Source organism: Salvelinus sp. IW2-2015, linkage group LG30, assembly GCF_002910315.2.
Source record: "Salvelinus sp. IW2-2015 linkage group LG30, ASM291031v2, whole genome shotgun sequence".
Taxonomy (NCBI): Eukaryota; Metazoa; Chordata; class Actinopteri; order Salmoniformes; family Salmonidae; genus Salvelinus; species Salvelinus sp. IW2-2015.
In genome coordinates this window covers 24,168,499-24,193,730 of record NC_036869.1, presented here as the reverse complement: position 1 = coordinate 24,193,730, position 25,232 = coordinate 24,168,499, and the positions used below count along the sequence as shown (strand labels likewise).

At 45.2% G+C, this 25,232-nt stretch overlaps 1 protein-coding gene across 1 annotated transcript; it reads right to left on the bottom strand.

Annotated features, from left to right (window-relative positions):
- Positions 1-1,199: 1,199 nt before the first annotated feature.
- Positions 1,200-23,807, bottom strand: LOC111954867 (adhesion G protein-coupled receptor B1-like). The gene is made up of 29 exons (XM_070436109.1): positions 23,090-23,807; positions 22,074-22,223; positions 21,839-21,937; positions 21,468-21,638; positions 21,063-21,227; positions 19,452-19,616; positions 19,116-19,280; positions 18,853-18,954; positions 18,621-18,727; positions 17,974-18,168; positions 17,717-17,785; positions 16,039-16,147; positions 15,038-15,181; positions 14,719-14,788; positions 14,322-14,424; positions 13,986-14,029; positions 11,102-11,228; positions 7,542-7,645; positions 7,314-7,432; positions 6,804-6,941; positions 6,468-6,537; positions 6,271-6,337; positions 5,815-6,072; positions 5,604-5,702; positions 5,425-5,461; positions 4,476-5,140; positions 4,110-4,217; positions 3,724-3,774; positions 1,200-3,361 (listed from the first exon to the last, which is right to left on the bottom strand). The coding sequence occupies exons 1-29, from the start codon at positions 23,805-23,807 to the stop codon at positions 3,164-3,166; spliced, it is 4,617 nt and encodes a 1,538-aa protein (XP_070292210.1). The 3' UTR covers positions 1,200-3,163.
- Positions 23,808-25,232: the final 1,425 nt, after the last annotated feature.

The window sequence follows — 25,232 nt, the reverse complement described above, 5'->3', positions numbered from 1 at the left end:
AGAAATAAAAAGGCTCKCTAAGGTCAGGGYGTGACACAGGTGTTGCCTTAAGGCAGGGGGTTCCGGTCCTGATTCCTGTCCTWACACCRAAACAAATTGCTCATWTGCATGGCTGAATGCCTATTACTTTAAGAGGGTCGCAATATCAGAAGACCCTGTTTCAAATGGCAAATGGCTTTCGTCTTTAATTCCGTCAGCGGAACAGGGCCCCTAAAGCAGAGAGCTCTCAACCAAACCAGCTACGCTTGCTCTCCAGATGACCTCGTGAAAATGAGCAGTGCGGATAATGCAAATCTATTCGGTCYTATGCAGAATTAGATGTGTTCAATTAAAATTCATGAACTCAGAATTCARGAATTCAGATATCAAACAACAATACTTAGGTAAACTGGAAAGTCAATTTGGGTTGTTGGAGATGGGCTGTATTTTTGAAAAAGGTCCATATGCTATTTTGGCTTCTCCCGCATAATAATGTAGAGCTTCTCTGTGTTGATTTTCAYATTTCTGGAATGGGTCACATCAACTTGGCACAAAGCTTTCTTCTCCTATGAAAATAGAACTATGGAGCGGCACACTTTTATCATCTTGTAGATTTCCTTTTTACCTGGGACTTGGTTCTATATTTAGGGACCCAAATGATTATAAAAGCTATGGGACAAAACGAAATCGGCATCCATTCTATTTAGTTCCCTTTCGAACTTATTCCACTATTGTCCTATTTCTAGAATATTACTTGAGCTGGTACTTGGCGTATGTAGTAGTACCACATCAGTTACAATGAAGCTCAGCTCTACTTCAGCTTGAAGCGCCGTCACAGAACATGGTGGATGATGGCCCTGTGATATAAATAGTATGACCAAATGGTGTGTTGGTTTTGTGGTTAACTAAAAAACTTCCATAACCTTCCAAATATCATATACAAATGAGATATAGAGTTGAACTATTTGGTAGTAGGGGTTAGAGCTGGGATGTGTATCATTCTATTAATCGATATGATAATTCAGTCAACATATCATAACATGTATTTTTGTCCATATCACCCTGCTGTTGTAGGGGTGAGTGAATGTACAGTACAGGTTAAGGGTTGTGGAGTGTCAGATCCAGCTCCATTTATCCTGGTAAATAATTAAGACCGTGCCATTGCCAACATCATTTCAGGTAGTAACAAGGACAGCTCATATAGATATATTTTAATTTTATTAGAACAAAAATCACATTCATCTTGTGCTCTGAAAACTGTACATTTACAACAAGAGAAACCTAAAAAGTTGTATTCTAACAAAAAAAAACGAAGGGGAAGTGTAGATACAAATGGGTATTTGATACAAGTAACTCGGGGGGTATGTATTGGGCGCTATGGCTAGGAAGGAAGAAATAGGGGACAGACAGGAACGATTTTGGGCACATACTGTAGGGTAATATGACAAGATGATCCAAAACACTATTACAGAAGACATGAGGTTCAGTTACTCCACTGTGAGGTATGGAGTCAAAACAGTTATCCTGAAGCACAGTTTTTAGATATATTCTTATAGGCTATTATTAATTCTATATAACATCTGTTTTTTAGAATTACAATAATCTACCAATCATAGACCTCCAAATAATTTGTAGTCTTACACTTCCACTYGGAACACAACCAAACCTCTTTTGAATGAATGAGTTTCATTACCTAATACAGATTTGTTATACAATAAAGTATCTATATGCTCTGTAAATAGGAGGAACACGTTATAAAAGAGTATTGAAACGTCTTAAGAAAAATCGGCCTTATAATCCTGATATCAGTCCTGCTTGAGCATCAAGCACCCATCATATTGCACTAGTTTCACACTGATGGTTTTAAAAACACAAAGATGTTGTGTTGAAGTCTTTAGTAGCTGGCACTGCGGAAGTGAAGTCATGTCGTTGGCAAGTGCCTGACAGCTTCGAGTCCTGGGGTTCTTTCTGCAAGGCTGCGTGCGTAGCAGGATGGAAACGAGATCTAATGGTGGGGCTCTTGTTTATGATGAACCGGAGGAGCCTGCATTCTGCCACCAGCTGAGGAGGAGTGGTGGGAATCGAATGGTCTTTGTCCGGCACTTCCTGATGATGCCGCCCAGCAGTTCCCAGAATGTACTGCTATTCCTGTAAAAAGAGCTCGTTGTTCTTCCAGGTGYCTGTCATGTGCTGCGGAGGCAGRATGCTGGCAGAACCAGGGTTGTGTTCCCACCACCACGCTGGCTGGCCCAACGCTTTGCAGTCCTTTTGGGTTTCCAATTCAAATCAAATATTTGAGCCTAATGATAGATCAAGTACAGTGCAAAAAACTGTAAATTCACCAGTAGTAAGATAAACTCAAATCGATGCTAAAACAATAAAACATAATACAGATAATAATCATAATCATAATAATATAACAACATGATAATGATAATAATAACAATAATAATAAGAATAAGAATGATAATCATAATACTATAACAACATGATAATGATAATAATAACAATAAGAAGAAGAAGAATTCTCAGCTCTGTAAGCATGATCAAGCTTTGATTGATAAACCACCGCGTTGAGTCAGACCAAGTCTGAAGGGAGTCCAGACCGCTCCTCTTGCCTTTGTCCTAGCTAACTTGGAAGATGCCTTGGCCGCAAACACAAGCGTACAAATGTTAGGTTTGGTTGGAGCTCCCGGGTAAAGTGAGACCCGGCGTTTTAAAACGAGTCAAAGGGGCATGTTGACTGCATTTTAACCATGTCGACCACACCTCTCCTGAGCCCAGTCGGTAAGAAACCTCTCAGTGGTCGGGCTGCGAACAGAACCAGAACCAGTCCTTGGAATCATGGAACCATCCATCACTAACTGACACTAACTGCAGGTCAGAATCACAGCGCTTCTCTAATGTTGCTCATTATCAAGTCCCTGCTGGAAAACAAAATCCCTACAGCACAACACAGTAGCCTCCCTCCTTCCATCYCTCCATCTTTCTCTTTCTAAGGGTTCGAAGACATGGATTCTGGGTTCAGCACTCTCTCAGCTCTCTCTTCCACCTCCTCTCTTCACTTGTTCATTATTGGCTTCCTCTACTCTATCCACGTGGATCCATGGCTCTTCTTCTCCCCCCAACCAATAGRATAGGTGACTGAGGTTGAATTATAAGGAACAATCTCAGGCTCCTCCTCTCAGACCTCCGTCTGCAGGTCGATGATGTCTTGGCTGACCATTGGGATGGTGGCACCAGCCTTCTCCCACTCCACCTGCTGCATATGCAGGGGCGACGCGGCCAGGGGCTCCAGGTCCTTCCGCACCCAGGCAGGGGGCGAGTGCTGGGTCCTCTGGACACCTTCCCAGGGTCTCTCCACCTGTGGCAGCTGCTTGTCCTGAAGAGGTGAACATAAAGGCCATGAGTATTGGTATCATCAATAGACCCAAATTGGATTCGGGATAGTTCAATGAAATAAAGCTGGACCTATATTGTAATGAAAATTGTGAATTTGGTTGATAGGCAGATCAATGGTCAGTCATTGTAGTCTTCCTTGTTTAATCCAAACAGCTGTCAATCGACTCGCCATTAACTACCTTTAAGGTAACTTAAAAATCATAATATAATTGTGTAATGTGGACAAACTGTTCCTCTAATACTGGGGGGCTAGTGGAGCATTGCAATGCTGAGTATGCCCTATTTAAAATGCCTTAAAAGGCAYATTCAGTCAGTTAGACCAATATGGGTAATAGGACTCACGCTGTGGTTTGTTTTGTCACTTCCTCCAGAGGACACGCTCCATCTCACAGACTGTTAGGAAGAATGAAAAAAAAAAACATAATTATTTAAACATTCTTAAAAGACTGTTAAATGCAATTTCAAAAACAGCTGAGGTCAATATGGTTTGCTGAGGTCAAGTTTTCTTCCAGAACAATACTCTGATGTAAATAAAGACTCAGCATGTCTGTACGACAAAGATGATTGAAGATGTCGCATTGCTTGGAATGGTCTCTCTCATTCTCTATTAATGTTGTCTAGCCTAGCACTACCCGTTTATTTTCTGCGGTATTTAAACAAAAAGACAAAATAACTGTATGTGAATCTGTATGTACACTGTAAAATAGATTTCTATAGGATTATTTTACCTTGCTGTCTGAAGCAGGGGACTCTCTGTCTTGTTTCTCAGCGTGATGTAATTTCCTGTTGAGGTCCTGGAACATGTTTTGGTGACGTTTCCTTGTGTGCATGATCTTCTACAGGACACATGGGAATAAGAATAGTAGGTCAGCAAATGGCACAAAATGACCCCATTTTAGACAAATGTAATTTCCTACTGATTAATTCTATCCATATTATTGGTTAATATACAAATATRCACTTGAGATTGCTTACATTCATTCAGCTCTTTGAAGTTATTACATTTTTATTACAAGTTTACAGATGTGCTATTAACATGATAATACAGTATTTGTTATATAACAACGTTGTCTTGGTTACATATTGATACATACCTCGAAATCTAATTCAGCGTAACGGGACTTCTGTCTCTCCAGGGAGCTCATGGACAGTGTGGAGATGGTCTCGCTCTTGGACATCATGGAGTTCAGAGAGTCGAAGGTGTCTCCCAGGCTGCTGTGGGTGATGTGAGACTCGCTGGACATGTTGTGGATGTTCTGGACGGGAGAGTCCCTCTCCGAGTAGGACACGCTGACCCGGTCGGACGGTAGSGTCTTGAGTCCGAAGGCGGCCTGGGGCTCAGCGAAGGGCCCACTGAGATGAACCAGCCTGGTCTGTGGAAGCTGCTCCACGCTGATGTTGTACTTGGACGGGTCCTCTTTGGCCTTGCGAAGAGTGGAGGTGGTGTTGGGCAGGAGCAAATAGCCGCTACCGTCGGGGCAGCTCCCCTCCGCCTGGCCACGCGCCAGGTTGGCGTCCAGCTGCTGGAAGAGCTCGCCTTCGCACACGTAGACGGGTTTCCCGCAGGAGGACGGGTCCATGCCRCCATGCAGCCTGCTCTTCTCCCTCTTCAGGGTGAGGGTGTGGCTGGAGTACTCGGGCACGGCCTGCATGTGGGCCTTGGTGGTGTGGGAGGGCAGGGTGTGGAAGTTGGAGCTCATGGGGAGGGGYAGCTGAGGTGGGAGGGGCATCTTCTCCTCACAGGAGGAGTTCATGCCACCTGGAATAGAGAGGAGGGGTCGGGGCAAATAGGTAAGAGAGTGCATTGACAGTACAAATATGCTGGACATGTCTGTTGATTCACATCGATTGAAAGGATGGTCAAACGTAAATAAYAGATTTAGAAGTAATCAAAGTGCTGAGATGTTTCCCTTAAGTAGCAGCATGCCTCTAAAATATCTTCGTTCTAAAATGGACAAAACAAATGACCTCAACGAATGAAAGGGCATTTAAGTGAGTGAATGGGAAAATGGTTAGGAGAGTAATAAAAGGAAAGAGGCTCACCGGGTCTGTTGGAGTCAGCGTCCTTTTCGAAATCAGACTGCAAAACAAAATACAAAGAGATGGTTCCATTAGTACTGATCGAAAGTGTATTTACACAACACTTTCACATTGAAGACACAAGTTTCAGTCATTCACAACGATGTTAYTCCGACATTATAAGCATAAGCAAAGACACTCACCATGAGCTGGGTGTGGTGGCTATTTTGGAGGGAACTGCCAGAATCTCCATTGCCATCGTCCTTACGGTCAACAACTCTGCATTTCACTGCATCTTGAACCTATTAAAATAGTGGCGAAATGACCAAATAGTCAGCTACATTCYGAAACAACCTTCGAATACAAAACAAAAACGTAGGAAAATAACGTCCGAGGTGAAAACGTTGCGCTTGCCTCTCTGCGCAGGATGCAGTGCACCATGACGATTATGAACCCTTCCAGGGAGTCAAAGACCGCGAAGAGGATCTGGAAGAGAGCGGAGCGGCGGTCGGTCATGGCCAGGACAGCGGACATCCAGGTGAGGGCCAGCAGGGGCAGGATCACACAGGAGCTCCACAGTGACGCTCCCGCTCGCTCCTTCAGTTTGACATCGGTGATGCCGTCCTTGGACACCAGCTTGTTGAAGACCAGGATGCCAATTACCATGTTCACCTGTTCAAAAGACGTTAAAGACATGATGAGTGAGACAATTGTAGTGAGCAATGGGTTTAACTATGGTTAACAATATGGTTAGCAATGGTTAGAAATTGGTTTAACTACTATATGTCATAAGAGAATGTATGGTAAAGCATTCATTAATAAGTATTTTTATGCATTTCAAAATAATTTGAGATATACAGGGATATATACCAGAACAACAGCAGCAGCGGGTCCAACGAACGAGTAGAGGAGTCCACCCTCCAGAGAGAGCCAGCAGCTACAGGGAACAGACAGAACAAGAGCAATTATTACATGAGCTGGAGAAAGGGAGTTAGAGAGAAAGAGAGCGGGGGAAGAAAGAGATAGAGAGAGGTGGGGAGGAAGAAACCGATTTAGGTTCAACTTACTAGTTGACGGTGCCATATCCCTTAGCCTTGGTAAATCCAACAGACACAGCCACCACCAGAGCAGGGAGTCCTATAAGAGAGAGGGGGAGAGAAGGAACAGAGTTAGGATTGAACAATAAATAAATGGCAGAAATACAGGGAAACATACAGCTAGAATGTCCAAAGATGTTTGGAAGAGGAAAGACAGACACATAGACACAGTAACAGAGTCATAAACAAATGATTACTTTATTTACACTTTGAATGGGGATGCCCATTCTAGCAATTATATTTCTATGGACAGAAATACAGACACAGTGACAGACAGACAGAAAACCATTTATTAGGGTTACGTACCCCAGCCCAAGCAGAGGAAACGCTTGCGGATGATGCGGTTGCGCAGACGGCCCGTGACAGCCATGTAGGACTGCCATGCTTCCGTCAGCACCCAGCAGAAAGATGAGAGGAAGAAGAAGTGAAGGAGGGCGGCCACCATCCACACACCACCTAAAGGAAGGAGGGAAAGAGAGAAAGAGAGTGAGAGAAAAACGGTGTCAGTGGTGCGGTTAATCTCCAAGGTCTCAAGCCATAGAGAAGGTCAAGCCATAGGAAGTCAAAGCCATAGAGAAGGTCAAAGCCATAGAGAAGGTCAAAGCCACCGAGAAGATCAACGCCAGAGAAAACAAAGCCATATAGAAGGTCAAATCCATAGAGAAGGTCAAGCCATAGAGAAGGTCAAAGCCATAGAGAAGGTCAAATACACGAGACGGTGAAATGCATAGAGAAGGTCAAATACATAGAGAAGGTCAAATGCATAGAGAAGGTCAAGCCATAGAGAAGAAGAAAAAGAAGAGAGGGGATTGGTAGAATTGTACCATACTTTGTTTGGGCGAGCCTGGGTTTGTCCAACCAGAATGAGGGCATTGGAGCAGATAATGGAGAGGCAGAAGTTGATGAGGATCACTGAGCGCTCCGAGCGGATATACCTGGAGGACAAAATGGAGAGAGTGAGGACGGTGGGGAAGACAAAGCGTGTTGCGCACACAAAGACATATGAAATTTGCAATAGTGGTTTTGCTTCCAGGGGGCACTTACTTCCAGACGGAGACATAGATGATGATGAGGAGCAGTAGGGTGAGAGAGGAGACCCCACAGCCTACGATGAGCGTCACAGAGGGAAGCAGATTCTTATCCATGTTCTGTAGAGAGGAGACAAGACAACACAATACATTCCCTTACTACGCTGCACACCAGCAAACACACACACATGAAAAAGGCTAACACATGAAAACACACACACACATGCACACGCACACACTCACACACACAGGCAGTGAGTCTACTCTCTGCTGCGCTATCTGCAACAGCAGACGGCTCCCTGTGGGCAGACAGCTGAATGGCACAATTAGGCCACGGCTAAGGCAAGGTGACCCCAAGGTGAACGTGTCAGAAAGATGGAGCGGCGAGCCAAAGACTCGGCCCGAGGTCACTGCGTTTYCCCATTGAGCTTTTGAACCAGCAAACGAGGCATGGAGGATACAGAACATATATCTCCCACTACTAAGCAGAGGGTGAGCGAGAAAGAGAGAGAGAGAGAGAGAAAGAGAGGGAGAACTATCCCGGGCGATTCAGCTTCTACGTATCACCAGCCATCCTTACAAGCTGATATCTGCATAGATGTAAACGCCGCGGTGCCTTTCTTTGAGGGGATTTTTACTGTGTCTGTGTGTGTGTGTGTGTGTCTGTGTGTCTGTGTGTGTGTGTGCCCAGTGTCTTGTTACCCCTCCCTGTAGGAGTGGACAGGTTATCACCTCCCACGCCTCTGACAGCAGCTTAGTGCCCTACTAGTGCCCGCCTGTGTCTCAGACCTGGCACACTGAACCCTTAGCAGCGGGCACACGGGAGAGGATGTCGCGCACCCTGTTAGCCCTGATGCTGACTGACCTGTGGGGCTACGAGGGCATCAATACTGATGAGAGGGACCCATTGCCCCCCACCCACTCCCACCAGCTAATTGGCTGGGGGCTTCGTCCCCGTGCTTTGATAGACTTTGGAGGGGTTGAGTTCATTTAACACCATAGATTAACCCGCGTCACTGTGGTGCAAATGAGACACGGACAAATCATGTTCAGGCGCCCGAATGTGGAAGCCTTCATAKGCGAAGAATCTAATTAGACATTTGGATAGGGGTTGGGAATTGTGGCACTTATAAAGAGGTGGGAAAGGCTAAGGAGCGAGCTAAATGCAGAGGAAGAAAAACAAAAGCAAAAGAACGCTTCAAATGTGATAAACCTGAGGTGCGAGGAAAATGAAATTGGCTACGCCCTCCATTGGATTTGTATGATAAACCCATCAAAATGTTGTGTCTGTAGCATAGGAAATACCACAAGAGCCACATCGCTTTGGCATTGCAGATAATGTCCGAGAGGCTAAAATGGGGATGAATGCGGTGCCTTGGAGGGCTGTCTATATCGCTCGCTGCTCTCTGCGTGGACATACCTCATATCACAGCACAGCTGGCAAACCCGGGCCTACGGCAGCCAAATACTAAATTAGCACAGCAAATTTGTTTAGAAATCGATCCAACTACATCAGAGGCTCCCAAACCAGATGGCAGATAGCGGAGGGGTGAGCTGAACTGCCATTTGCTAATGCCAGGGAGAAAAAGAACTGTGGCAGCAGTATGCTAGCTTCACTGCCTCCCTCCCTATATGTCTGTCTATCTGGGTTGATRCTGCCTTTCGCCATGGGCTACTGAGTGAAACTGTAATTCAGCGCGTTTGATCTAAACATGAGCCATGTCTTGCTTTTGCCCTTGAAGGAATCCCAATGTTCCCATTTTCTCCTAAACCTAAAATCAGGACAGGAGAAAAAAAAAAGTCCTTTATGGTGCCTATTAAGTGTGCATTTTCATTTGTGGTAAGGGTTGATTACCCAGTGCGCACCGCTCTAATTGGGGTCCATTGGACAAGGTTATCTTCACTGACTAACTAGGTGGGCCACTCCTGCCTCTTTGACCATGTGTCCAAGACACGTTCTCATTGGTGCAGGGTCCAGGAAGCAGACCTTATCAAATGAGAGCTGAAACACTGCAGTGTCTGGCTGTTCTCTCCTCTCCCATACAGCTGGCAGGCGGAGGGACAGTACTGAAAATGTCTACAGCACACATCAAAGGATGGTGGGGCGGGTGGAACCATCAATGCACAACCAGACATCCGCTTCTCATTGGCCAGAGTCGTTGGCATTTTTCAGAGAGACTTGATGTGACCCATAGGGATGGGGTGGAAGGGAGGAGGATGGGAGGGGGGGTGTAATAGAGGATTCAGAGGTATTGGCAGGCGAAATGATTGGCGCAGCTGGCCGTCGACTATGGGGGGCAGGTAGGGGTGGCTGGTTTTGTTGTCTTCTCACAAACACAGGGGGCGCTGTAGCTGCCTTTCTCTTTTCCAGACCGRGCAACAGAGACAAAACAAATCGATGACAACAGGTCTGGAGACAAACAAAGCCCAGATTGCATCTCTTATGTTCAGGCCAGATTGCACCTCTTATGTTCAGATTGGCAGCATCTTTTGCAAGATGCAATAGAATCATGCAGTCCAAGCATACTGACTGAGTGACTGCGCATTTGTATAGGCTTAGACATGCTGTATATCGATTCTGCTGAGCCCACTACAGGTTAGTATCTGATCTTTGCAGTGGAATGGAAGGTAATCCTATGTGCAATTAAACCGATCTGAGACAAACATGCATTTCTCTGAATTGTAATAGCCTGTCCTATCTGTTGATTGTCAGTGTGGTTTTGTTCATGGTGGGGGTGTTTTTCCTCAATATCTCAGTTAGCAAAAATCACACAGACCAAGCTTGCGCTGCAGAAGTCGTTACCAGGGCAACTAAAGAGTGAACCGCTATGGAGGCACAATCTAAACTGGGGTAAATTACACTTTGCCTTTGCGCAATRGAGCTCTTTGCGTATTGATAGGATGAATACACTAATCAAAGTATATGTTCCACCAAGTCAATGCATGCTGTGAAAACTATGCAATGCAACCCCCTATGAATTTGAATACCCAAAAAGCATGAATAAATAATCTTGATCAAATGGAAAAATAGACACATTTCTGAYATGTAGAACAAATTCTGATATGATTTTTCAAGTGACGCTTGTAGCTATTTACTCTATTTGTAGGTTACAATGAAACCATTTAGTTTTATGTTTTTAAACATGAATTTATCAATTTCATTCAATTGATAAAAATGACACAGAATTGTCTCCGATTATTAATGCACACACGGGAATGTTAWTTGCACATATTTGAATAAGACAATGAGTCTAATTGAAAACCATCATTAAAATGTAACGATTCGGGCTATTATTAGCCTACCATTAATCGATCGTTATTTTGATAGAAATGGCATTCCGTATCGAATATCGACATGTTTGTTGCACAGTTCTTTATCTGACCATTAAAATCACCAGTCTATCAAACCTATCTATGGTCAATGGCACCTGCACAGAGACAAAGAGGGGGAGGCTGGCAGCGCGAAACCGAGCCATTCGAAAAACAACGCCTACGTTTACATTTAATTCTTCCATCACACACACATAACGAACATTAACATTGAAGAAACACAAGGTAAATAAGCGCAACACTTACCATAGCAGGGTTCAGCCGCGCTAAAATGGCGAAGGTGGAGAGCCTGTCACACACGCATTTGGTTCTGAAAGAATCAACGGCGACCGCTCTGCAGCTACGCGCAGACCAAGATCCAAGCAGCGAAGAACTGCACAGGGCGAGAGTGAAAGGGAACAGCGGGTTATGAGAGAGGAAACATTACCTGAGAAATGTCTCAAATAAACCATCCATCCCMAAAAAAGTCATTGTAGCCTAGTCTATAATAAGACCACATAAAATATGCCCAGCATATTTGTAATAGCAAATCACAGGTCTTYCAGTTTTGCATGGTAATTTGAAATGCAGAGGAATTCAYATATCTGATATGTGATTGATAAGATATGTGGTATGTGTGTGAGTTTTTATCCAAATCTAAGKTCTTATTACACAGAAATKATATTGMAATTAACCTGTTGCTTTCACAAGAAAAACAGTTTAACTATGAGTGTAATTGTAGTTCTAACACCTGAAATGGCAGCCCTGCTATGGGATGAACACTTGGGATGAAGTGCTATGGGATGAACACTATTGCTGCTAATACTTTACCAAAAACATAAACAAGAATCTGTCTAATTTATATTCTTGACCATCTTCCCCAAGAGGCATTAGATATGAGATGGTGGACACTGGTGATTCCCAACAAGCCTATAGTCAATATACTGAAAGAGGAGGTTGTACATGAGAATACATTTTTTCTTGCACCCTTTCTCAAAAGTATGAGTAAAATAAGAAATATGATGGAATTCACTGGTGCCCTTCTGCTAAACCATGCCTTATGGTGTGGGCATGGGAATCACWTCACCGCATGACCTCTAAGACTGCCATAGGGTATTCTCTAAACCATTTGAATATCTACTGTGTATCATTTTAACTCTCAGTTAAGATGGCCACTATGGATTTTCATCCCAGAATATCCAGTTGTAGGTATTGAGACAAAGGGCAAAGTCTTGTCATCAATGACCATTAAAAGACATTGTAATCAACAATCTTAGACAGCAACARTCCCTTTTCCTCATCATGAGTGAGTGATTATACAGTAGAGCGCTACATTTAGTTCTGGGACATCGTCCCTATTATGACACATGGGGATAAAGTTATCTGGCTGCACTGTGCGGCAGCAGATGCTGTCACCTCGCAGTGTTTCACATGACGCGAGTGTCAGGGGGGGGAGAGAAAAGGGAGCGAGAAAGGCAGCGAGGCATTGAACCGTGGCCCTGGGCACAAACTGGTGAGCCTGCCTGAGCAAAAGACTGTGATTACCACCACCAGCCAGCCCCCCTACCCAGACATTAGTCCACACACTGTCAAGCATCGCAGGGAGACTATGAGGAAATAGCAGTAGTCACTGCAGTCAACAGCAAAGTCAACTTGGAGAGGAGGCTTTGCTCTGCTGCCAGTACAGTTTAACGCCTGCTCGCCTGCTCGATTCCTCAGATCACTCAGATGGGTTAGAAGTTGCGAGGTGACGTGGAGGGTAGACTAGGCATTGCTCCTTGGTATGGTTTGTGTAACTATGTAATATCTGACTGTGTAGCTTTGAAAAGGGATCGGACAGAGCATGTTAGCTTGGAATGAGTCTAATGTCTAATATCTAATACTAATAGCATGTCACTGAGAGATGGACACTGACCCTAGAATAGCCTAGTTTAGCACTTGGCCTCAATCTGTGTGTCTGTAGCATAGCATAGCATAGCATAGCATAGACAGTTGGGCTTGAATGGACATGTAGAATAATGGCATTTCCCCAGTGAGCCTACCTAAAAACCAAACAAGTGCTGCTCCACAAAGTCAACTTTGACCCAAAACTCTGAYCCAGGGCTTCTCCCTCTCTACCATTTCCCCCTATCCTCCCTCCATCGAGGCATTAATCACATCGGCTGCCTAAAATGAAACTAATTTGGCTGGAGGCACGTATCCCCCTCCCTTCTCCTACCCCCCTCCCTTCTGAAAGTGTAGGAGTTAATTACAYTTTCWCCTCTTCCTCTTTTTWTCTTCTCTTTCGACTYGGGCTGCTTTTCTCAGGTGRGAAGGGAAGGGATGCRGATGTGRACGGGSCCTCAGCTGAATGCATTGCAGTGCTTATCTGAGCTCCACAAGTGTACAAATCTATCTAAATGCAAATGGCCCACCTGTGCTTCAGGAGGGCACAGTACGGCTGCCTCCAAAATGGCAACCTATTCCCTATGGGGCTCTGGTCAAAAGTAGTGTGCGATATAGGGGATAGGGTGCCATTTAGGATCCACCCAAAGYCCCACGGTGATAGATCCAGAGCTGGGGGTAAGTTGAACAGCGGGGGGTATTCATGATGCATTAAAATGCATCTAAACATCTTTTAAAAAGTCCATGTGTCACTTCCTGTTAACCTCTATTCACCTCTAAAATGACAAAATGGACACGGGAGAGATGGGAGAAGAAGAGTTGCCATTGTCTTTGGATGATTAGCTATACTCGGAATTAAACGTGACATAAATGTTGCCTCTGTGTTGTGTCCCTGTCTAGTTAGTGGGGTATGGATGGATCCAGATGACTTGTTGATCAGTGAAAGGTGTCACAGGGGGCTCTGAGGATAAGAGCGGCTGTTACCCTTAAAGCCCAGAGAGATGGGTCACGTCAACATGGTCTATTGATGCTCTGTCCCTGCTTGTCCAGATGATTGAAATTACAAGAGTTGCAACAATACTGCATCACAGTGACTTATATAGCTAGGGCGAATGCTCATATCAAGTGATAGAAGCAGTAGTGAATGGCCTTTGAGCTTTCTGGAATAATCAACTATCACCAAATGGGTTGACAGAATTATGAGAATATGGATATTTATGAATGGAAATACACAAACGGGATGTAAACAACATTAGTCACCACTTACGTTTCACTCTCATCCCAGGAGATGCAAGTTTCATTGATGGTGTCCTGGAAAAAATAGAAAAGGCGGGGTAAGGATCTAAGGAAAAGGAAATGMGTGGGATGCCCAATTGGACAATCTATTATCACACGCGTGAGACGCAACAGCATGGCGCTAACCACCATCCAACGTTTCTTTCACCCCAACCTCACCTACTGCACTAAAAACGTCCACTTCCCATTACCATAATGCTGCAGGTTTATTCATGCGACTTAACGTACTGCTACTTGTTTAAAACAACACCCTTAGGGGACTTGTAGTTCTAAAGGGCCATTAGGTGGGTATCCAATGGGAACTTACATTATGGAGGTGGGGGAACTCGATTTCCACTGGGGTGGAGAGCAGACCTGGGGTGGGCTTGACCACAACCGTAACTACCTTAGAGTTGAGTACGCTGCTGTTACTGAGGAGAGAAGAGACAGGACATTTGGTCAAACAAAAGCACAGTATTGGTCATGTGCTGTTGGAGCATTTCCAGTATTTGACGGGATAAATTGGCAATCAATGGCGAATACTTCAGGGGAATGCTAAAATGGTTTTAATGGGGTTTGTACAGTGAGTAACTATATGCCTGTAAATCAGTCCCGTGCCTGCCGGGTTTCAATGGAGGAAAGTCTACCTTCCCCAAGGTGTATCAAGAGGGCACTGTGAAAGTGTGCTAGTATAGAGTATGAGTCATTCAGTAGGAAAGTCTTACCTTTGGAAGGATAGGATAGAGCTGAGGTTTCTGTACAGAATGATCCCGGTCACAAATGCAGTGGTGCCCTCTGTAACAGACAAAATACACAATTATTATTATTATTCACTAGGAGAGAAGAAAATAGTGGGTGTCAACAAGAACAGACGAGAGCTTCAAGGTGTTTCGAGACTCCGTAGAATTGTTTGTTTTACTGTCTTCTATCGGTTTCTTCATACAAATACATACATGCATGTGTATCTGTAGGCTATCTGTACAATGTATGCATCGGTGGTTGTGAACGTACACTATTTAAATACAGTATGYATGCCATTCTCACCAGACTGGTCGATGGACAGAGCGTCGCGGGAGACAGTGATCTTCTCCTCTGAGGTCCTGACCCAGTCCATCATGCCTCTCCATCCTTTCACTGGGAAGGTGAAGTCGGTTGTCATGGCTGTGGGGCGCTTATGGATGCTCAACACTGGAAAGGAGTAAAAGAGATGGAAGGTGTTGCGTCAAAGAGTGTCCCTGGAATACATGGTGTGTATAGGACACTGCGACTCCCTTATGGTCTGGTAAGTGAAGAGCCAAGGACAGCTACGGTTTCATGCGTCACGCATCATTTCTTTAACTGTCTGGAGGAGTTGCTGCTGAATCCTGTGTGAACTGGGATTGTGAATGTCAGCTTTGCTATAGTCAAGACGGCATGGCAAGTAATAAGTGTGAGTTCTACAGTTTGGACAGTATGTGCCTTCTCTGAGAGCTTATGTGAAACCCAATCTGATTCTAGCTTCCTCCCACGTAATTGGTAACATGCAGGATGGGGTTTATCTTTGTATCTTTGCATCTAGCTCATCGACTCGGTATTGGTACTCCCTGTTGACAGCCATGTTATTTTCTGCTCCCAAATGTAGCCATGTTATTTTACTCATTCTTTTATTAGTTATTCACTGTATATTTATTCCTCGTGTCACTTTTTMATTTTTTTMATTTTTWAAAAATCTTTAATTCTGCTTTGTTGGAAAAGGACCCCTAAGTAAGCATTTCACTATTAGCCAACACCTGTTGTCTAAGCATGTGACAAATAAAATTGTATTTGATTTGATTTGACATATTTCCGCTGCTATAGTTTTGTGCTATCTTGAAGATGGATAGCTACTAACGGGCCTGCCAAAATGTCACAGTGATAACAGATACATTTTTTCCCTTGTTAATCTAGAACTTCTCTTCAGTGACATGATGAAGATCGATGCACTCTGTGGCCGGATAAAGGTAAAGACAAATCACCGTGGGATGTAAGAGCGGAGAGCTGCTGCCAGGAAAAATTAGGGGGCTCACCTAAATTCTCTGTGACTTCATAAATGTCCTGGAAGTCCTTCATCTGCATACCGATCATGTCCACAAAGTCCTCGACGAGCTGCAAGAACTCCTTGACATTAGCGCCCATCTAGAGAAGACATAAGTGGAGGGAGCGAGAAGGAAGAAAAGAGGAGGGGAGACCATACATTTATATAAAGGAAAATCAGAAACATCCAGGGATGGTTTCAAGTTGGTTGAATGAACGTCGTTACAACGAATTTACAACCAGAACTTGTTGTTTTCCGGTTGAAATTGCGTCATTATTACAATGGCGGTTTTGCACTATTTGTTTTTCATAGCATTGCTTATCTATGCTGGGCATAAAGAGGAACAATGGACGTATAGGCCTTATACCGCACTGTATATGTAATGCCTTTCATATTGTATCTTATTCTTTCACAATACTAATGTTCCTGAGCAGTGAAAAGCACTATCATCGACTGTGGAGCCTCCTAACTTCCGGAGGGACATATATGGGCATCAGGCAAGCAGGCTGTTGATTCACTCTCCTCTTTTTCTCGCTGTTCGATTCACTCTCCTCTTTCTCTCTCTGTTCTCTGTGGAYGGGAGGGAGAGCTCTTGCGTCTCTCTGACGCAGAACTGTAGCGATGTGGGCGAAAGGTGTGTGTATATCTGTGTAATACATATTGTACAGTGTCTGTGTATGTGTCCCTTCTTTACAACGACCATGGTCTGTGGGTTGGTATGGAGACGCACAGATTGGAGAGTGGGCGCTGTGATTCTCCCTGTCTGCCTTGCTCTTTCTCTCTGCTCCGAACTGGCACACGGCTAATTCATAATCAGTTMATCTCCAATTTGACAAGCAAATGGTTATTCCCTGAATGTGGCGCCTTTTGATTTGTGACTTGAGTTTTCCATACTAATATATGCGTTACTTTTATCGAACCAAGTAGGCTATTGAGAACACAATATCTATTACAATAATACCCGGACTAATCCTATCCATGAGGCTGGAGGTCAAAGTTAACTTGAACAGGTGTTCAAAGTAACAAAATCAACATGTAGCAAAATGTCATGACAAAWGAGATAAAACGCCAAGAGTCTTCTTTACAATTCTCAAGAGGCTCATCTGATTCAGAGCATAACATGTTAAAAACGAGTCACATGGATTTCTACTTATCTCTATGTGTAATAGTCCCTGTGAGGCACACATGAGACAGAGAGTACGGTGGTGTGCTATCCTAATTCGATTGAAAAAACATGCTCCTAACACCATCTTCAGTATGGGGCGGTGTGAGGGAAGTCAAGGGGTGAGGATTGAAATGAGACACGTTCTGTTCCTTTCTTAATCAATACTCTCACATTTTTGCCCATTCTTTCTCTGAGTGTCCTGTTTTTACTATGGAGTCTATTATTTCCATGGTAGGGAACTGAATGTTTTTTGTGGGGGAGTGATAATGAGTACCACCAGTTACCACTCACCCCCCCCCCCCACCCCCCCCCCACCCCCCCCCCCCCCATTCGCTCTCACACTTACAACACAGACCGCACTTTCCTCCTCCACTCCATCTCTCACACAAACCTGACAAAGGAAGAAAAACTTTCTCCGCCACTCTTTTTCCTCAGTGACACAGTCGTCCACTCACACCTATTAGTAGGTTGCGTAAGTCCACTGCTCTCAGAACTTGTCACTCACCAGCTGTGCCTCCTCCCATTKGTCATGATGTTCCTCCTTCAGTAAGTTGCTGATTGTCTGGGCATAGTTCTGCAGAAGAGGAGATATGAGCGACAGTGTTAGACTTGATCAAATAAAGCCCAAATCATACTTTGCTGGAGGAGTGTCAGAGCACACACATGGCAAAAGGAATAGCTTTACCATGTGTGAGTGACAATACACATTGCCATTTTATTTTCAATGCTTCATTCAAAAGCAACACAGTATCTCTGACTGACCTCCACATCAGCRTTGCTCAGGCTGTATCCAGCTCCTTTGTAGATCTCAGTGGTGTTCCTGAGGACATCCATGATGGACAGTAGGTCTCCGCTGTACTTGGTCCCCTCATCAGAGGTGGCCCTCAGTCGGGAGATCACCTCAGAAATCCCATCAGCCATCAAGCCCTTCTTAGCCTTATCAACACCATCCTGGGCCTATAGGACGGGAGGGTAAGTGGAGAGGTCACACTCTAGGTCAAGAGCATTCAACTCCTACCCTACGAGGTCCGGAGCATGCTGGTTTTCTGTTCTACCTGATATTTAATTGCAAGCACCTGGTGTCCCAGGTCTATATCAGTCCCTGGTTAGAGGGGAACTATGAAAAAATGCAGTGGAACTCGCTTTGAGTTCCAGAGTTGAGTTTGATACAACGTAGCTTGAGTACACTGCCGGGAAATCATAGGTTGTGGAGGTGTGTTTTCAACTATCTTCATATTAGGTATCTATCATTGTAGTGAGCCCCATCTTAAAGTATGACTTTAAGGGCAGCATCTTCAGAGTTTAAAGGATTGACTACTAATTGTGTGAGACAACAATAGACGATCATAACTAGCAGGGTTGTTGGAAGATACATCTCCAGACACTCCTTTCTGGTCTAGTCAACTTACCAATGTGGAAATATCCTGGTAGTCCTTGGAGATGCACTTGATGTAGGTCGGATTCTCCCAATAAGCAAGGCCTACAGCGCCAAGGGTGCATCGGCGCAAGGTCAAGCCTGTGTGTACGACAGAGTACTGGAGGTCAGCATGATCATACACAGGGATGATTACATTACTTAAACATGTGAAGTACATGTGTATATTTTCAGAAAAATGGGCAACATGTGTTAATGTACTGAACCTGTTGAATCTGTAGGGCAGGTCACGGCCGCCATATCTCCTGCTGGGGTTCTCTTCCACACAACATCACCGTCGGTCTCCTCCTGACAGATCTCATGGGGTTCTGAAGAGAAGAGAAGGAGACTTGGTTGCATATTTGGTTGCATTGAATCAAAGTATTGCTTGGTTGTCTTTGGTCAAGTTGTATTAGAAAACTTTTGTTTTGTGTTGAACCACTGAATTTGATTTCATCCCACATCAGCCATGTTGTTTCGACTCACTGACCTGGGCATCTTTTCTCGTTGCAGCGTCTCAGCTCTCCTCTCTCTCCAGGGCAAGGCTCCCCACCAAAGTAAGGTCCTTCACACATCCTCTGYCTCTGCTGGCTTCCTCCCCCACAGGTCTTACTGCAGCTTCCCCATGAGCTCCATGATAACCAGCGTCCATCAACTACAGAGAGAGACAAACAAACGTTATTCCCTGACCTTCAACAGACTGACCAGTAGCCATAGTACCCAGTACTGGCCTTTTACATGTAGACTACGCCTGGAACAGGGTACTTGACAAGTTATTATGACAAAAGAGGTCTCCATTACAAACTTGGTGGTGCTAGCTATCTACCTGGGCAATCTTTCAGGAAGCAGTTGTTGGTCTCGCGCCAGTCACCACGGCACTCCGAGCCTCCGTAGGACGGTCCGTTGCATTCACGTGTCCTCTGCTTGGTGCCATTGGAGCAAGAGGCGGAGCAGGTGGTCCAACCGGACCATTCGTTCCAGGCACCGTCCACTAGAGGGAACCAGAGAGGGAGGTGGAGAATTAKGACACCGTCAAGCCTCGGGCCAGTAATCATCATGGCACAGAGATGATATTAACATTTCAACATGTCCTACTTTGAGACCGAGTAGCAGTGAGAGCCCAAATTCTGTTCTCGTTTGTCCTTCATGCACCACTGCAGGTGTCTCTAACTCTAAATGCCTCCCCAACCAATTGCCTTCCTCAAACGACACACAAAACCCTCCAGTCGTTGGAGAGCCTCATCAAGTGTACTCTATTTAAAGGGAGAAAAATGTCTGCTCGCTCATTGGAGGTCAACATACGCCTACAACTATGTGTCGTATGGGAAGAAAGATGATGGGCCTATTTTTCGAATGGTTGCGTCTCAACTGGCACCTTATTCCCGACATAGTGCACTACTTTTGACCAGAGCCCTATAGCTATCCTATGGGCTCTGGTCAAAAGTAGTGCACTATATAGGGAATAGGGTGCCATTTAAGATAGCGGTCAATGTTTCCCAACACGGGATGGCAGGCCTAATTAGGAGTCTCTGGAGGACATCGGATTCCATCGCTCCCCGAGTTTCACCTCATTAAGGGATCCCTTCAGCCTACATGGATGAAGTAGTAGCCTTTTTTTCTCACTACCAAGTCCAGTGTTAGAAATGTGATTTTCCCAAAGTAATGACAGTCATTTACAGCGGTCATCTCTTGGTGGTGCATATTGCCATCTGCTGTCCACAGTATGAAACTACATGGCCAGGCAGATAGAATGAATTAACTGAGTAGTATTGAGGAACGGCAGAAAATCAGTTACGGGCTAAGTGAATAACGGAATTGCAAATATAAAGCCATAGTTATTATAGTTAAAAAACGTCTAAGTATCAGACTGACTAAACATTCAGGTGAGAGAGAAGAGGACTAACCATTCACTGCCAGTGGGCGGTGTGTATGTATCATGTATCACGGTGTGTGTGTGTGTGTGTGTGTGAGAGAGTGAGAGTGGTGAGGATGACCATGAGGAGTGTATGACTCACTGCCTGTATAGCCCATGACTAAGCCCTGCAGGCATTTGTTCTGCAGATACAGTACGTCAGATGTGATGCCAAACCTGCACTTTACTCCCCACGATAACCACCATTACTAACGGATTTTAGAGTTAGAACGGGTAGGAAGTCAGGAAGGAGGAAGGAGGAAAGAGAAAAGCCTTGAAAGTGAACGTATCTTAGTCAGTCAGAGTTCTTCCCACAGGGGTCAGTGACRAAGCCAACCCATTGACAAAGACATGCTCATTAAGATGAGTGAGTAAGTGGTCCTGTGTGGCTGAGTTAGGGTTGTGAGTTCAATTCCCGCTAGGTTCACATATACTTAAATGTATGCACTCACTGTTGTAAGTTGCTTTGGATAAAAGAGTCAGCTAAGTGGCATATATCATAATTAAGTAAGCAATAAGGCTAACCTGGGCAGACTGCGATGTTGCAGAACTTGGTCTGTTTGATGGGTCCCTTGCAGGGTTCTCCTCCGTTCTGGGGCTGCTTGCAGGTGCGGATGCGGTCACGGTAACCACGGCCGCAGGTGGACGAGCACAGGCTCCATGGGGACCACTCGTCCCAAGCTCCATCAACTGAAAACAAGAGGAAAAATTCAGACCATGTCACCAAACATACCTTTTTACATGATGGTTTTGCCCTCAAAAGTAATATGATTTATTCATAGGTAACYGAGTTGGAGGGTCTTTGGATATTGACGGTGAGTTCAAGGAGGGGACCATTTCATGAGCTATCCACTAGGTGGAGTTGTGATTTTTACACACACCCTAAACACCACCCCAAACACGGCCCCCGGTAAATGAGCCACCACTTACCGGGGCAGACCATGGTGTTGTTGCAGGGCCGGTTCTCGCGGAGGGGGCCGGTGCATTGGGTGCTGTAGGAGGAGGTAACACAGAAACGGGAGCGGGCCTGCCAGCCCTCTCCACAGCTCACTGAACACACACTCCAGGGGGACCACTCATCTGCAACCGCAGCAGCGTCCACTACAAAAAGTCAGGGGTCAAAGAGTCAGCGCTAAAGGTCTGGCAGCCGTAACACGACTTATATGGTAGAGCTAAGCTGTACATGACATACAGCAAATGATCTACCGGTCTCTTAAATGTATTATACTATTGTAAACACCTCTCCAACTATATCCAAAAATTGATTTTTTTATCCTTTATCACCAAAATGTGTGTCTCACCTGTTTGAGGGGCCACGACTCCAGTACTAGCAACATCAACGTTCTCTCTTTTCAGGCCAACAATGGAAGCTAGGGCTTGGCTACGGCTGCGCACTTGACCTGTGGAGGTAAAGGATGGTTAGTGAGCTGAAACTCAAGCTGCTTCCAAACAGATCAACACAAAGRCAGACAGTAGGTTAGACATTACAGACTTCCAAGAAAACAGAGAGACAGCTCGATTGACAGGTAGACTCACCAATGCAGGGCTGAGGGTTGCAGGCCCGCCCCTCTTCGACCACGCCTTCACACACACTATCCTCTGGATGACAGGCTCGGCTGCGCACCTGGACTCCACCCCCGCACTCCATACTGCACTCAGACCAGCGGCCCCACCCATTCCAGCCCTCTGCAGAAGAGAAAAACAAGAGACACATTGGCATGACACACAAGTCCAGAGACATCCTTCTTGAAGATGGTATATAGATGTGGATGGAGCTTAACTCTTTCTTAAAAAGCCCTACCGCTCAGAAATGTAAATATAGAAATTGCTACAGTTCAGTAAGAATGTAAATGTTTTTTCAGGTAGTGTTCTCAAGGATTTCGATGTAAAAAAATGTAACTGGCAGTTACTGTGCCTGTCAGGGAGCTAAGGAGAAACGCACAAGGACAGCTCTTTGTGAGAAACCATACTAGATAAAAGTTTTTCATTTGAAATGATTGTTTGCTTTCCAGCGCCCTGGAAAGCACGGTGTGCAAGGCTGGCGTGTTGCTATGGTTACTGCAACTGATTGGCTTCGATTTCCTRTGCCAGCTAACTGTGAGGGCTTTGTGTACACTGTGTGTGTGCCTTTTGCATCCCTCAATCCCCCAGCAAAGAGCCAGCAAACATGTCCGCCTTCCATGAAAACAAAATGGCGAGCTAACACTCTGTGCAGTGGGAGCAATCTGACCACTTAGACCTTAAGGAGGCACACAGTCTCTTCCTAACACCCTTCATTTATGCCTTATGATACTGGGGCAGCAAAGGRCACATCTTCATCAGAACCTCACGTTCTCTATACCTCTAGAATTTAGATCATTAACGGGGGGGGGGAGGGTTGATTAGTTTGAGTCAGCATGGGGAGGCTGTGCTTCCAAGGGAACATGATTCCTATCAGTCAGACAGAGATCTAGTCTAGACTCTATTGGATGGGATAACAAAAACAGACAAGTGGATTCGTGGACATTGAGCATTACACAGTAAGCCAGTTAGGTGGTGGTAACTCTACTCACTTATGATTTCGATGTCACGTACAATGTCACGTCCAATGTCTCGGGGGGTTGGGATGCACTGTTCCAGGTAGACGCCTCCACGGTAGCAGCCGCCGGGCTTCCTGACGGGGGTCTCCCAGCACTGGCAGGGGGTGTTCATGATGCCGCAGGGGTTGGGATGGGTGCTGGTGGACAAACAATTCTCCAGCCACTGGCACAGCTTCTGACAGGCTGGCATACTGGGGTTCCTCTTGCCCACCACCAGGAACTCGGCCTTGAACTCACCGCTGCTCTCTCCCTCCACAATCTCCAGGCCGYGTCTTGGYGCCACCTTGCGKAGCTGCAGGAACTGCTTGCTGGACTCCAGGTAGGTKACAGAYGTTGAAGCRTCGCACAATCKGACGACTTCATCAAAGCTCTCCATACCCAGGTAGGTGCGAGAGGTCTCGATGAAGGAGTCGAACTGGAAGGTCTTGACCTGGCGGGGCAGGCAGGAGTCGGTGGGCTTGGTGATCTTCATGTAGACGGTGTAGCGGCGAGGGTCTGGGTTCTGCAGKGTCCAGGAGCACGGCGTGGAGGGCAGGTTGGCGGTCGAAGAGAACAGCCCGAAGAAGCGGCTCTGCTCCAGGGTGGCGCAGGTATCAGAGGCCGGGCCAGACGGGATGCTGGAAGTCAAACCGAGGAAAAGGAGGGCCACAAGGGCCACTAAGGGCCCCGACCGGGAAGGTGACCACGCCATTCTGTGGTCGCTTCGAGAGGACGTTTCAARGGGACTCAAATCGATTTCACTCTTTTCTCTCTCCTCTATTTATGTAATTTGTTGCGATGTGACTTCAGTTGCTTGGAACTTGYTGGTTTGCTCTCTGAGGAACGGGATGGGGTTYAAAGGCTTCMGTGGGACAGACAGACAGCCATATGTCAAAGATGTGTCTGTTGGATAAAGGGAAGAGAAAAAAACGAAACATGACAGGTCACTAAGTGTAACAATTCTCTGATCAGAACCAACCAAGAGGTACCTCGGCCCTATGGTGAATTCAGGAATTCTTCAGAACTAACTTATAATATACATATACGCATTGCAACCTGCACAGGTCATCATTGTTAGTCAGAATTTGGTCTTAATTGAGGTAATTGACATACCTGTATAAATAAAGGTGAAAAATAATTCCCAGTCTCCTGATTACATCTATCTCCACTTGAGTGTTGAGCCTGTGATTAGCAATACTGTGCAGCAGCAGATCTCTCCAGTGAACAAATGCACTGAGGGTCCAGAGTATAATAACAGTGTGTGGACCTGCAATTACAGTCCTTTGCAGCCGGCTAGCYTCCGCTCTCTCTCAATTTCTCTCTCTTTCTTTCTCTCTCGCTCTTTCCTCCCACACACGGGAATGTGCCGCTAAATGCTAACCGAAGTGCGTCAGGCTGACGTCTGTGCTGGCGCGTTGCCAGTGTGAACCGCAGACAACCCTTATAGTCAATTACACTCTACAATGCCCAGGAATCTGAGAAGCAAGGGCAACATGGTAAAGTTAAGTCATCGATCTCACTTACAGCTCCACAAGTTGCATGAACTTTGTTTGACCCTTGCCTATTACGTTCCCTCAAAAATGAAGAAGCCTTGGTTATCAGGAGCCCCATTCAGGGCAGACTGAAGGGAGGGTCTATTTGATTGCCAGTTCCCACACTAGAATATGCAGCTGTGGGGTGCATTGGGATGACACTCATGCAACATTGCTTTTCGCACCCTAAATGTGTTTAGATGTAAACCAACATATACAGTATGTAGTTGCTGYACTACAATGCCCTGTGGAGATAGGTACAGATGCAAGATCTGAATTKGATCACATTTAAAACTTGTAGTGTATTTGAGGTTTGTTATTCTCATTTAATAGCTTCAGACTTTATTTTCTTTTACGAAAAATGTATCAACCCCTACAAAAATCTCCATTAATTATCATCCACATAATAATAATAAAATTAAAATGRCATGTTGCTGCAGGATTATTTTCCTGCAGTAGCAAACTGGCTCAAATGAAGATCCTACATCTGTATCTGTCAAGTCATATATATGAATAACCCTATCTGGCCCTGGAACAAAGAGCACACAAGATCAGTAGCCCTGTACTGGACTCTCCATTTGGCACCTTATACTTGATGAGGTTGC